The following is a 14787-nucleotide window of genomic DNA, read 5'->3' as shown; positions in this document are numbered from 1 at the left end:
AAATACATAGGCCAAGCAACCTCACTTTGGTATCCTGTGGCAGAGTGGAATGTGCATACAAAGAACTGGTAATGTTTTTGAGTCCAAATGGAGCTGATCTTGTTGCATGCCAACCCTCCTCCATCGCTCCTCTCTTCTTACACTTTGTACTGGGTACTGGCTGATGAAAGGCATTGCGTTTTAAGTGCTCTTACAAAACAGGAAAGAGGAGAGGGGAGGTGTAGGAGAGGACAGAGTGCACAGAGAGAAACAGAGAGAGACGGAGAGAACATAGGCCAACAGCAGGAGGCATGTCCTGTTAAAATATTCACCTGTTCTCTTTGTAAGTGTTGCTGCAGACGAATGGCCGCTATGTGTGTGCCTTGTACCGACAGATGGACCCGCTGAGTGCGTGTGTGTGTGTTTGTGTGTATGAGTATGTATGCATGCACAGGCTGGCCTCTTCTTCACTGTATGACCAAACAAAACTGAGCAAAACTGAATTGTTTTATATTAGCCTGACAAAAATACCCGACTCATCCTGACGGGTAAACAAGTGTTGACTTTGGGAGTTAAGGCCTTACACTAACTGTCTGATCAGTCAACTCCTATTTATGCCAGTATTGGTTAAAAAAAAAGGATATTTTGTATTTGCTTTCTTAATTAGAGCCTAGCTGGAGTAGAAGAAAGTGAAAATGCTAAATCCCTCTACCAGCACATTTTTAAAGCTCCCAAATTTAAATGTTTTATCTCTTCATTTAACCTGTACAAAAAACAAAGTATAAGCAAGAAAAGTTATATTTTTAAGGAGCTATGCTGAAGTATTTCTTTGCCAGATTCATTAATTCATTGGACTCAAAGCAAGTAGTCTTGGACATAAAAATACTATGACAAGCATCCTCTCCACAATCCAGTCTCAACTTTAAACACTTTTCTAGATGTGGCTTCGTACTGTGCATCTTCTCTTCTAAACTTGATGAAAGAGAATTTGTTTATTTTCCAAAATGTCAAAATATTCCATGTTTTTTTTTTTTCTTTTTTCTTTTTTATCAATTACTGAAGTCATAACAGTATCAGTGACATGGCTCTCCATTTTTATCAGCTGTTCCAGCTTCTGGCTTTATGTAGCAGAGTTAGAAATAACTTCACCCTGTAATTTAGTATTCATATTTGATGTCTGACAAAGATCCATGACTGAACTGTGTCTTCCATAAATTCAGAACTGTCACATGACTTCATTTTCCTGCTCATCTGTCAGCGAGATGCATCTCACATAAAATGTAGTTGAAACACCCAAAACCAATATAGATGGTGAACAGCACAGCACATGAACTGTACAGGTTCAGAGGGACCTTTAAACTCGTTCAGCTGGTAGGTCAATGACTGATTCCTGGCTTCTCCGGTTCACACATTGAAGGGTCCTCGAGCAAGACACTGAATCCCACGTAGCCCAAGATGCATCTGTAACGGATAAAACATTGTATCTGCAGAATAATGCACTCTATGAACAGGTGTGAATTTGGTTTGTAGTGCAAAGCACTTTGAGTGCTTACTAAGACTAGAAATGTGCTATTTAAATGCCAGTCCAGTCCATTTGCTGTCTTGGAGTAATTTGCACCATGAAAACCTCATCATAAGGAAAATAGTTGAAATTAATAAAAAGCTATTTAAATGAATAAAAAAAAAATTGGAAATATCTCACAATAAAGAAAGGTTTGTGGTTATATACTGTATAGCAGATCAAGGAGGTAAAAAAAGTAAGATTTGTTCAAATGAGTAGACTTGTTTTAACCTTCAGGAAACCTAGAGGGGGACTGTGTTACTGTTTATTATACATCTATCTGTGTACTCAAAAAAAAATGAAATATTCTTTGGCAAGGATGGTTGAAAAGAATTTGTTTCAGATGTACGACAAAACACTTAATGTTTTTAGCTCCAGTGATTTCAGGTAGTGCTCTTAACTTGATTTTTTTTTTTTTTTGCCCTGGTTTACCTGATGTTTAAAGCGAAACAACGGCACAACAAAGATGACTGCAATGAAAAAAATTAATATTCAGATCTAACACGATTGCTTTGGAAATTTTTGAACCCCCTGGGAACAAGCTGTTAACAGAAGAGTGTGAAAATTACTGCACAGCAAAACCCAAGAAGATGAATCCAGGTATATTAATGAGTCTATAAATGCCACATAAAGCAGTTCTTTGTGTCAGAGATGTCACTGGTGGGGGTGGGGTGGGGGTGTAGATGTTACAATAGATGAAGGCGTGTTATTCATACAAACCAAATGTGAAGAATTTTGGCCATGGATATTTAAAAAAAAAAGAGAGAAAAACAGCGTCCCTTTAAGTCTGTTGAAGTTGCTGTGAAACGATAGCTTTTTATAGCTCGGACTGTCATTCCTAGTCTTGCACTGACTCTGACTGCTTGTCACTGTGGGTCTGTGTCATGAGCAATATGCTGCACCCAGGTCAGAAGACTTGCTGTAGCGTAGCCAAGAAATTCACTGTCAGCTGAATCCTTTCAGCTCAGCATGAAAAGACCAATACTACACCAACACCTCACAAAAATTTAGCTGGAAGGACAGTGATGAGCATGCTAATTTTCATGCCTCTGGTGGTGGAAGGTGTCCAGCATTCAGAAGGTGAAAAGGTCGAACCACAACGGTTTCCACGTGATACATGTGATTTTTCTGTCCGTTGTTCTCCTCAGTTGTAATCTGGCCCAGATAAGAGCACTAGCAAAATGCCTAAAATATGAATGTAAATGCAAAATGTATGAGAGAGAAATGAAAGCGAGAACTTAAGAAAAAGCAGGAAGCAGAGCTGGAATAGCCATCTGTCCAGATTGGGTTAGGGGAATTCTGCTAAATCACCACTGATCTGCTGAATTGGAGAGGAGGGGAGAGGGCAAGCACATCCGGATACACAAACACATAAGTGCTCCCACTCTATCTAAGCTTTCTCAGCCTTGAATTGACCTACATAGGGTATTTACCCTGGGATCAGTGGCAAGTTGTGTAATGCAGTGTTACAATAATCCAGTATCTAAGAAGCACTTCCTCAGGATCTTTTGTAATGTTGGGAATGGACCTAAAGAAGGCAATCTGACAACAAGCAATAACAACTGAAAGGCCTACTCTCCCTCCAAATCTACCCCCCCCCCCCCCCCCCCCCCCCCCCCCCCCTTACTCACCTGTCTTCTTGTTGTCTCTTCTGCTGTAGGAGTGAGACTGTGCTGCATCAGTTTTGCTGCCCCGCCCCTGAACATCCAGAGGCTGACACCACAGGCTCATCTAGGTAAGACCAACCAGTAGTCAAAGACGCTTCAATATTTTTCTTTTCTCTCTCTCTCTCTTATACAGTGTGCTCTTTCAACAGTGTAAAGCATTCAGTCTGCACACACACAATCTGTACATTGGTGCCAACTGAGCCACGTCAAAACCCAGGCCTTTAAACATGCCCGATAGCCTGATTGCACTGTACTGAACCGTGTATGAGTGTGAATTGGTGCATTTATGGACCTACGGTGCATGAGTTTCATCAAGATAGTTAAATGTTCTGTAACAAAACTATAGCTCTGACAGTCTCAAGGGTAACTCACGTACACAGTACATAAGACATACAAATGGGAGGTGTGGGTAAATGAACTGATATTCCCACTATAAAAGCGCCTATAGCAACTCTGACTCAACGCCTACCACTACCATAGTAACTGGAGAATCTACTGTAGTGACTTTTACTGCCTGTCTGTGTGTGGGTAGCACTGTCTGTTTGTGGTGTGAGTTGTTTATGAGTATGTATAAAGTATTGTGTATGGGGGTGTGTGTGAATGCATGACATTTCACTTGGATTTTTGAATGAGCTGTTAAAACTGTGAAAAGCTGATTTTGTCATGTTTCTCAATGATTACTGTTTTTTCTCCCTCCTCCCAAATGTCTCCCGTCTTCTAATCCTCTGTGCTCTATTTCTAAATCCAGTCTTTCCCGGTCTATTTTTTATCCCAGTCCCTTCATCTGCTACACCATCTTTATCTCCCGTGTTGTTTATTTCTTCTCATTATTTATCTGTCTGTTGGAAGACTTTTCTAATCATCTCACTGCAATTATTTCTATCTCATCCCTCCTTATCAAGTCTCTCACTTATTCTGCTTTTATTAATATCACCATCTGTCTGTCTGGAATCCCTCTCTTCTCTCTGATCGGATGACTTTACTCCTACACCCACATATTCCTGATTGGATGGGCTAATGGCACAGCGGCAGTGGACAGCCAGCTGAGATGATGATGAGACATAGCGGAGATGTGTTACACTGTGGCTCATTATTATCATCATTACACAAAGTTTTGTGCTCTTGGTGGCTGCCAACCTGCACCCACGTCTACATGCTGACATTCACCGAATCCATCAGAACACACATCACACCTCCCAAGAGATGTCATGAGATCTGCCTCTAGCTTAAACTGCTGTGTTTTTTTCTTCTTTACTCAGCCTTTTTGTGTGTGAGGGAGTTCTCCCCTGGCTGTACAGTACTTTAGGTCTCTGTGGGACTGTGAATGCTGCATTTTGACAAATGTTCATATCGCTTACACCATGTCACGCAAAAGGCAAGGCAGGAGTTTATGTTTGTGAACATGTACGAGAGACAGCATGAGAGAGCATTAGAGGAAGAGAAGGTGTATAGTGCCCATATCATTACGAAGGCTTTTGCTGTCCAGATGCATTAATAGCCGACTCTTGCTTTTAAATCCTCTAATGTATTCTAATGTACTCTAATGTATTCTGATGCAGCACTGGGGCATGGCAGTGTTTTAATAGAGTTTCTGATATAGACAGCCTCCAGCATGCGCACACCAACAAACACTCTCAACCTTCCTGTTTCCTCTCTATTTTCCTATCACAGTCATTCCTCTGGCTCCACTCTCTCCCCCTTTTCTGTCTATTTTCTCAAATGTTATCTCATTTAAAGATATAAGCATGCGTCTCTGGCCCCATCTCTGACTTTTAGCTGGGGACTCCGAATAGTTGCTTTCACAGCAATCAAAGAAAACAAAGAGGAAATTTAGTGATGCACTCATTATTTAACCATGAGCGGGCTTTTTATTCTCCCTGGTCCCGTTTAGCACTGTACCTCTTAGTGTAAAAATGATCAGAGTAAGCATTATCTGGATGGAAGAAAGATTGCACAAGCACACTACATCATGCGCACACATTCAAGGAGATTTCTGATTTGACTGTGCGAAAAATTAATTAATCAATTACTTAATATAACCTTTATTTTACCAGCCCAGAATTTCAAAAATGACCACAGTATGAAAAAAACATACCTTCAATTATAGTTTCTCATAAGACTGTATATATGATGGCTACTTAATTAGTTTCAAATGCTCGTTAATGTTCATTAATATCCAATCAACTAAACACATAGTAGCAACTCAGTGCATTTAGGCATGTGAACATGGTCAAGACGACCCGGGCATCAGAATGGGGGAAGAAGGGTAATTTAAGTGTTTTGAATGTGGTATGGTTGATGGTACCAGGTCTGTTTAGGTCAGAAACAGAGAATGGTCTGAAAAAGAGAAAATATCCAGTGAGCAGAAATTCTCTGGGAAAAAATGCCTTGTTGAGGCCAGAGGTCAGAGGAGAATTGCTAGACTGCTTTGAGTTAATAGAAAGGCAACAGTAACACAATTACTTGTTACAGCCAAGGTATGCATAAGAGCATCTCGTTGAACACGTCAAACCTTGAAGCAGATGGGCTACAGCAAGAGACGACCACACCGAGTGCTACTCCTCTCAGTTAAGCACAGGAAACTGAGGCTGTAATTCACACATGCACAATAAAATTGGACTACAGAATTGTGGAAAAACATTGCCTGGTCTGATCAGTATCAATTTCTGATGTGATATTTGCATGGTAGGATCAAAATTTGGTGTAAGCAATTGGACAGCATGGATCCATCCTGCACTGTACATATCAACAGTTCAAGTTGGTGGTAGTGGTGTAATTGAGTGGGGGATATTTTCTTGGTACACTTTGAGCCGCTTAGTACCACTTGAGCATGTCACAGCCCACCACACACAGAGTACTGTTGCTGACCCTGCCCGACCCTTTATGACCAAAGTGTACCCAATCACCTCAAACTGGTTTCTTGAACCTGACAATGAGTTAATTGTACGCATCACACACTTCCTGCATATCTGCAGGAAGTGTGTGATGCTATTCTGTCAATATGGACCAAATTCTCTGAGGAATGTTTCCATCATCTTGTTGAACCTATGCCATAAAGAATTAAGGCAATTCTGAAGCAAAAAAGGAAGTGAAGTGGTAGTTTGTCTCTGCTCATGCAATGCCCTGAAACAAATCTGAGCAAACTTGACACAGTCTATCCCTCAGATCTCAGTACACAACATGTAATGAACATCAGCAAATAAAAGGAAACATTCAAACTTTTCACACAGTCATGGTAAATATAGAAGGAGCCTGGAGAGATGGAGGGTTTAAATTTCTTAAAGCAGACAGATGTTTGGTAAAAAAAATAAGCATCAGCTGAGAAATACTGAATGCACTCTAAATTTTGTCAGATGGTCAGCAAAAAGATATATAAGGTGGGCAAATGTGAGGGTGGCTGCATGTCTAAACTCCTGCTTTGATTTATAACACTGCACTTGTCAATTAACCACAAAATAATCATAATTTATCAGCATTTATCAGTATATAACATCTTAATTTATTGAGTGAATGGCAGGAAAAGTTTATTGATAAATCAATTACTTCAGCCAGTGATTAATCTAAGGGGTTACGAGCTAATCACCTCAAAGAATATAAGAAAAAGTTCACTTCCTTATACAGCTGATTTTTACCTCCTTAAGAAAGACGAATTAATCAGTCTTTGACTGCTCACAGTTTATAGACGTGCATCCTGTGATGATGGATCACAAGAAGATATTGATTAAAATTACCGGCTCACAAGCAAAAAAGGGCTGGGAACAGATCAAAGGGAAATTAATCAGAAGCAACTGAATAATCATTTAGGTTATTTTGACTATAAATGGAAAAATAAAAAGCTAAACATTTGCTATTTGTCATACTGTGAGGATTTGCTCACTTTCTCTCTTTCATATTATTGTGATAGAAAATAGAAATTAATATTTTGGGTTGTGTATTTTTCATTTAATTAGTCAGCTTGGGGTCTAAGAAATTCAGATTTTTTAAAAACATTTTTCATCAGATTGACAAACAACTGTGCTGTTGCTCTACAATGGAAAAATCAAAAGCCCTAGTTTTAAGTAGGAAATAGCAAAAAAGAGATAGGGAAGATCATTTTTTACACAGTGTGCAATGCCAGCCCTCAGTAGTCATCCTGCTTATATATTCAGAGTGGAACACTTGCAACTTGCAGTAGAGCAGCAAAATTGACCAAATAGGACTGGGCACATGAAGTCAGTCAACCTCACTCTGGGCTGCAACAGCTACACATCACTGTCTGCATCCTGCTTCCCTTATGAGTCTCTTCACACTTCACATACTTGATGACCAAACAATGACATCAGAGTTTTACTCCGTCGGGAGGGCTGATTTCTTTCTGTTCTTATTTCTGTGTCAGTGGACAGATGCTGAGCCTGGAGGATGGCACGTCCTCTGGGGACAGACAGGAAACAGAGGGGACCAAAAGGGAGGGACCCAGTGAGTACGAGAGTACCCTGGAGAATAAAAACAAACAGGTATGTCTTTTGTCAGGTGTATGTGGGTTCATGAGCGCACGGTGAGTGCTGAGTTAGAGTTCGTTGCTCTACCTGCCTTAGCACGAGGAGGTGTGCATGTGAAGGATGCTCATTTGACAGTGAGAGTTGCACGACAAAAAAAAAAAGAAAAGATTTCCATTCAGATCTATTTCTGTCGACATGTTGACATGAAAAAAAGAGCACCCAGGATACCACTGCCACAGAGACAGAGCATGAAAGATGCTAGGTTGTCATGGTAACAACTAATAACTGCTTCTGGCGGCTGGAGATGTCTTTATTCCTCATAGGAAACTGCTGAAGGGTCTGCTGTTACTGCTACTGCTGCTGCTGCATGGGTAGCGTACTTATATGAGCGTGTCTGTGTGTACTTTTGGTATGATCAGCTCCACACACACACACACACACACACACACACACACACACACACACACACACACACACACACACACGCACACACACAAATGTGCGGCTGTCCTCCTTTTTTCCCTCCCTTTCTGTCTCTTCTCCCCCTGCCTCCCACTTGGGTTCCTTCGATTCCCTCTCACTGAAAATATAAGAGGGCAAAAATTGTGGAGGACAGTGAGATTTTAAGCTGAGCCGCTCTGCCAACAAATGGAACAGAAATAGGCTTGTGCGGGTGTTTACTTTTCTATTCATTTTCTCAACAGCACCTTTGTCACAGCCCATCCATCCTCTTTTTCATGCCCCTTCAGCCAGTATTAGCAGCTGAATGATGATAGATGATGTTTACTTTGGCTCTAATACCATAAACAGCCAGCAGTTTTAAAAGAGTGGACTGATAAGTAAGACCTGAGCCGGATAGCAGACTCGTGGACTCGTAGAAAATATAATCAAGGCTTAAGAAGGGTGTGAGTGAGAATTTCATGATTCAACTCAGCTCTTTTGATCTTTTGCAGACATTGGCACAAAATCTCAACATGTTTGCTTACTGATGGATGAATAAGTATCTTTCATTAGATTCTGTGTGCTTTGCAGTATTACTCTTGCAATGTCTCAAAGTCTCAGAGCCTTATAAACAAATTTGATCTACTCACTCTCTCCATTTTCCCAGATAGAAGAGTTGGAGCAGAAGTATGGAGGCCATCTCATAGCAAGGCGAGCAGCCCGTCGTATCCAGACAGCCTTCCGTCAGTACCAGCTCAGCAAAAACTTCCAGAAGATCCGCAACTCACTGTCAGAAAGTAAGCTGCCTCGTCGGATCTCTCTACGCCATCCCAGCCCTTCAGGCCGAAACCGGAATGCAGCCCAGAGACACAGTTATACTCTGCATCCCGGAGGAGGACAAATACCTTTACGCTCTAAAACTCCCCCTCCACCTCCCTGCCGCTCCACATCTCTGCCCCCATCTTCTCCTGCGTCAGCCCCAGCACCTGCCCCCACTCCTGCCCCGGGCCCAGGTCCAGGTCCAGGCCCAGGCCCAGGGCCAGGCCCAGGCCCTGGCCTAGCCCCACCTCCACCTCAAACCCCAGGACCCTCACTCACACAACTGGAAGACTGCTTCTCTGAACAAGTGAGTTGTTTTTCAAATCTTTTTTATAAACTTGGGGTTTCAGATGGAAAATTGAAGCAAAACTACTGGATTAATTATCACAAATTTATCATACAGACATTCATTGTTTCATTAGAATGAGTTCCATTGACTTCTTAAACCCCTCTAGTCAAGTGTTCCAACAGCTACAGAATATATTACTATTAAATACACACAATCAAGACTTGCAGTTTATGACAAAACATCTGCAAAACTAACGACATTCCTATTATTCTGATTTACTTTGTATTTTAATGCAAATCAGCAAATGTTTGCATGGCATTATACCATTACTGTTATACAGTGTCTGCTGAAGCCAAGGAGCCTTATGACCGTGTAGACATGTTACATTATATTTTTCCATATTTGTGAGACAAACCATCAGTATCAGGCTGTGCCATCATAAATCTATTTATCTCCATGATGTTAGACTCCGACTGAACTTACCTCCAAATTGTCTTTGAATTTTGCACTGCTTACCCAAGAGCAGAGCTGACCCTCCCTGGCCTTATAGCTACACTTTATCTTCTTTAGCTAAACTACACTGACTGGCTCCAGTGACTTGATAGAAGTGAGTTTCATCTGAATGCCAGTGGCCCACTCAGTAGTCCAGCTGCTGTCATTGTTAATTTAATTCCACAAGTCTTACTAATAGCCACTAATTTGCAACCCTGCTACTATCATAAGCTTTTACATACAAAAATCATGGCCCTTGACCTGATTAAATCACTGGTTGTGATGTGTATTTTTTTTTGTGATCATATTTGCAGCTGCACTCCTTGGCACAGTCAATTGATGAGGCCCTTCGTGGCTGGAGCTTGTCTGAGAGCGGAGAGGGGAAGGGACTACTGATGGATCCTGGGGCACTTCGTGCAGCTGCTGAGAGTGCTTGTCTGCCACGCAGCGCCAGCTCACTGCTTATGGCATTCAGGGATGTTACTGTTCATATCGACAGCAATAGCTCCTATACCATCTCCTCTGCCACCACCACAACCACCACCTCCCTGGGCAATGCAGGTGGGGTACAACCAGGCAGCAGGAAGACTTCTGTGAGTGGGATGACTGGGGGAGGAGACAGCCAGTCAGTGGAGGAGCCAGAGTTTCCTGCACCTCCACCTAGTGAAGAGCTGGAAATGGCTGATCTAGGATCCAGGAGGGGTTCAGCAGTGCCAGCCGCAGGGGGAGGAGGAATGGAAGGGGAGAACAGCACAGACAGACTGGGATCCACCTCCACTTCTACCTCTACTTCCACTTCCACTTCCACCTCTGCCCAGACTAACCAACAGCCTGCCCAGATTTACACCCAGTATCAGCAGTATCACTACACTCATCCTCAGCAGATCTCTGGGGGGCCAAGCCCCGAGGCCCTGCAGGCTCTGGTTGTCTCTCTTCCTAGGGATCGCTGCCAGGATCCAGCCTCTTGCCGTTCACCCACCCTGTCTACTGACACACACCGCAAACGCCTCTACCGTATAGGGCTCAACCTCTTCAATGTGTGAGTACACTTTATCACACACACACACACACACACACACACACACACACACACACACACACACACACACACACACACACACACACACACACACACACACACACACTCTCAGAAAATATATAATAAATATTTCTGCACCCTCTGGCTCAGGGTTCAAAGTACTCTTATTGCTGTTTGTGTCTAACAAATCTCAGCCATGCAAAACCGCTTTAGACAGCTGCTCATTAGCGTTTGTGATTGCTGGGAGGAGCTGCCTGTTCAATGCTATTTTCTGATGGTCTGATGTCCATGAAAAAAAAGGACATCAAGAGGAAGGCAGGGATGGAGAAAGAGAGAGAGCTGCAAAGAGAATAAATGCAGTGGAACATTAGAGGCAGTCAAGGAGGTCATGAACAATGCGAGAGCCACGGAGTTTCTAAAAATAGTGTCCACGGTTGGCCTGCACTTATTATTAGTTAATACAAATTAATGTAAATTAACTCATATGCATCAGTGACACTTGGTCTGTTTCTAAAGTCCAGAGCTAACAGCTTTTGCGCATGGATGCGCCTCTCTTTTCCCTCTTTCTCCTTGTGCCTCCTCTTACACACAACACAGACATGCACACACATTAGGCACCCTTTCTCTTAAATATAATGCAAGACATTTGCTTTCACACTCAGCCCAACACACCTATCTGCATGAATGCACAAAAACTTCTTACACGCACCGTTCTCTCTATGTGCTTTTCTCTGTTTGTTTTATGTGGACAGGAACCCAGAGAGAGGCGTCCACTTCCTGATTACGCGTGGTTTTGTCCCGGACACTGCCATCGGAGTGGCTCACTTTCTGCTTCAGAGGAAGGGCCTAAGCCGGCAGATGATTGGGGAGTTTCTGGGGAACAGCAAACTGCAGTTCAACAGAGATGTCCTTGAGTGAGTTCATGCCATTTCTTTAATTCTAGATCTTTGTTTCACACATAAACACACATACACAGAAATATAGGGTTCAGCTTTTATAGCAATAAATGATAGTCCAGTAACAAATCTGCTTATTAGACCATTTGAATTTCACATTAAAATATGAACAAAGTGATCTTAAGTTCAGCCTTTTTCTGCAGCTTTCAACAGCAGTTTGCAGCCTTCAGTAGAAACAGTTTGCTCAGTCATCATTTAGATTTATTTTATTAACAAAAGACATAACTGATTTTGTAATAATACTAATGCACTCTTCAGATATATCCTGATCATTTCATTCAAACTTTGTACTTCCAGTTAGAGATACAGGCTTCTCCCAAATTATAGTTTCAGTGCACAAGCTTGGATGACCATCATGACATTTTGGGGTTATTTTGTCAGATTTGACAGCGGTACTCCCCACAGCAACTGACTGATGGCACTTATAACATAACATTCATAACTGGTGAAGTTAGTTGAGTTTCCGATCATAAAACATTTTCCCATTTGCACTGACACTTTTTCTTATCTTTTGTCAAGCCCCTTAACACTGAGCTACAGTCCAGAATCTGGACTGTTAATAATTTATACAGATATAATAACATGTATAACTACATTGTTTACTCCTTATAAAGTGAAAAATATTATTTGATATATGCCTAAAAGTCTCTCTGGATTTAACTTAACAGTCTTAACTGAGTATTCATTCTAAAAATGTAAACCTTATTACACAGTCCACTTCACCAGATTTAGATTGCTTTAAAACTGTACATGTTTAAATTTTCAGTCCCTTCACGTCTTCTCATTTCTCATTTCTCACTTCAAAGTTGGAGTTTGTTGACCCTGAAAACAACCAAACTCATTCACATGTATAGTGAAGTTGACCCCTCTATTTGGTGGGGTGCCTCTATTTTGGAGGGGGAACTGAAAGAGTCAAGCTTTGAGTGTAGAGACCTGACATCTTCTTTGTGGTTTTTTTCTTTTCTGCCTCCAGAGGCCTCAAGGACAGACTGGCTGCTTGTTAATATTGCAGAAGCTCACTGTGTTACCTTATTTGAGAAATTTCTGTAAAAGATCAATTTTAATGATGATGTGAAGTGTGTGCTGACCTCTCTTCTCCTTGCTTCATATATATATATATATATATATATATATATATATATATATATATATATATATATACACACACACATATATATATATATGAATTCCCTGAAACCCAATCTTTCTAATATTCCCATTTAGGTCTTTTAGTAGAGTTTCAATCATATCTTACCAAGGTACTGTTGCTTTATACTTCTAAGGACTTCATTTATTTAAAAAAATATCTCAAATTGAACTGGTTTTTGAAAGGGATTCCCTCATATGCGCATAAGCACACATGCAAAAATTCACTTGATATAAGTGACCTGATCTGGCAAAAGCAGTCGCTCCAAACAGGTAAATAATCTCTCCCTTCTTGCTAAGAACATCCCATGAACCCGGAAATGACCCGCAGTACAGCGCTGATTCATATGTTATTTGGCTAAGAATTAGCCCCTGCTACTTATGACTCATTTTGCCAGATTGGGTCACAAGGCACCTATAGGCAAAAATGGAAGACATCCATGAAAACATGCTTTTGCTTAATGCTTTGATACTCACCCCTTTTGTATCCTGCCTATGTAGGCTGCACAGTGAGATCAGCGTAGAGAGGATTTCTGCTGATGTTGTAGAGACTGTAGAAATAGGTCACTGCACTGAACACACACTTAAGCACACACCCTCACTTTCGTTAACTGAGACACTTGCATGGACACAAATACACCCATGCACCTAAATGCGCAATCCTGTATGTACCATTACCACAGCCTGTCATCAGCCTTTCATGCACCTCTCTTTTTCCCCATGACTCTTTGCTTTCATTTTTTTTTTTTTTTTGCCATCTCATCTGTCTTCTTCCTTCCATCTTATCTCCTACTGTTGTCAGACCCTTTTGTCTCCACTGATATTTGCACAGCACATGGGTGTGTGTGTGTGTGTGTGTGTGTGTGTGTGTGTGTGTGGGTGGGTGCAAACGTGTTGTCTTGTGCATATTTCAGGTCAGTGGCTCTGTAATGGAAGTATGACTGTAAGAGCGAGATTTGCCGTCAGCACTTGGGTACACATAGTTTGTTGCACGTTCACCCGCATACACATTTTTTGCACACTCACTCGGTTACCTTCTCATTACAGTGATGTACTAAAACTAAACCCACCCTCACTTTTCCTTTTCACTCTTTTTTCCCCCCTTTCTGTCTCTTCATAGCTGTGTTGTGGACGAGATGGATTTTTCAGGCATGGAGCTTGACGAAGCCCTGAGAAAGTTCCAGGCTCATGTCCGTGTTCAGGGAGAAGCACAGAAAGTGGAGAGACTCATCGAAGCCTTTAGGTGAGACTGTCAGCTCCATCACAACCAGGCCTCACTGACTAACAGGCTCTGGCTTTGATTTTCAACACAGTGCAATACAAAAACAGTCCATCACATGACCGAGCAGGGCTGGTTAGTGCATTCTGAAGATTTGAACAGGAATTAGTCTTTTGCTTGTGGCCACCAATGCAAAACAGAAAAACAATGGCACACAACCAAGCTCACACATTTTGGAATAAAATAGAAGCAAAAAAGTGTTTTCTGATCTTGCAGCCTTGGGGGGTAGCAGAATGCATCCAAGATGGCATACTAATCAGTTCACTGTATAGACATAGAAGGATCAACTGTTTTTGCTGGCTTGCTGCGACAGGCTCTGATGACAGCAAAGCGCTGCATCAATAATAAATTACACTGATTCCTTGTAACCTTTGACTAAACTCAGCAGTGTTTGATCATCAGCCACTCACAATAATCAGTGTTTGTTCCATCAGGGCAAAAAATAAATGCTTTGTTTCGCAGCTTTCTTTCAGATGACACTTCCCAGGCCAAATCTTTTTCTCTTTTTAGGCTTTTGGTGCGTGCTGGATAGTTGCATGTCCATTCCATTCAATATCATATGAATATGTAGAAGTTTATTACTTACCTTGATTTAGCCTCAGTTGGATTTGTCCTCATTTTGTGCTGACTCCAGGCCCAAA

The 14787-nt window shown here is 41.6% G+C and overlaps 1 protein-coding gene across 3 annotated transcripts in view; it reads left to right on the top strand.

Annotated features, from left to right (window-relative positions):
* iqsec3b (IQ motif and Sec7 domain ArfGEF 3b) overlaps positions 1-14787 on the top strand; it is a 34119-nt gene that overhangs the window by 2761 nt on the left and 16571 nt on the right. For all 3 annotated transcript variants that reach the window (XM_030731258.1, XM_030731257.1, XM_030731259.1), the window contains exons 2-7: positions 3201-3275; positions 7583-7700; positions 8794-9252; positions 10041-10765; positions 11518-11679; positions 13988-14110. In XM_030731258.1, the coding sequence (XP_030587118.1) occupies positions 3201-3275; positions 7583-7700; positions 8794-9252; positions 10041-10765; positions 11518-11679; positions 13988-14110 (1662 nt within the window). The remainder of the gene's footprint in view (positions 1-3200; positions 3276-7582; positions 7701-8793; positions 9253-10040; positions 10766-11517; positions 11680-13987; positions 14111-14787) is intronic.

This window comes from Archocentrus centrarchus, chromosome 6 (assembly GCF_007364275.1).
Source record: "Archocentrus centrarchus isolate MPI-CPG fArcCen1 chromosome 6, fArcCen1, whole genome shotgun sequence".
Classification (NCBI taxonomy): domain Eukaryota; kingdom Metazoa; phylum Chordata; class Actinopteri; order Cichliformes; family Cichlidae; genus Archocentrus; species Archocentrus centrarchus.
The sequence above is the reverse complement of the archived record's forward strand: the minus strand, read 5'-3'. Positions and strand labels throughout refer to the sequence as shown.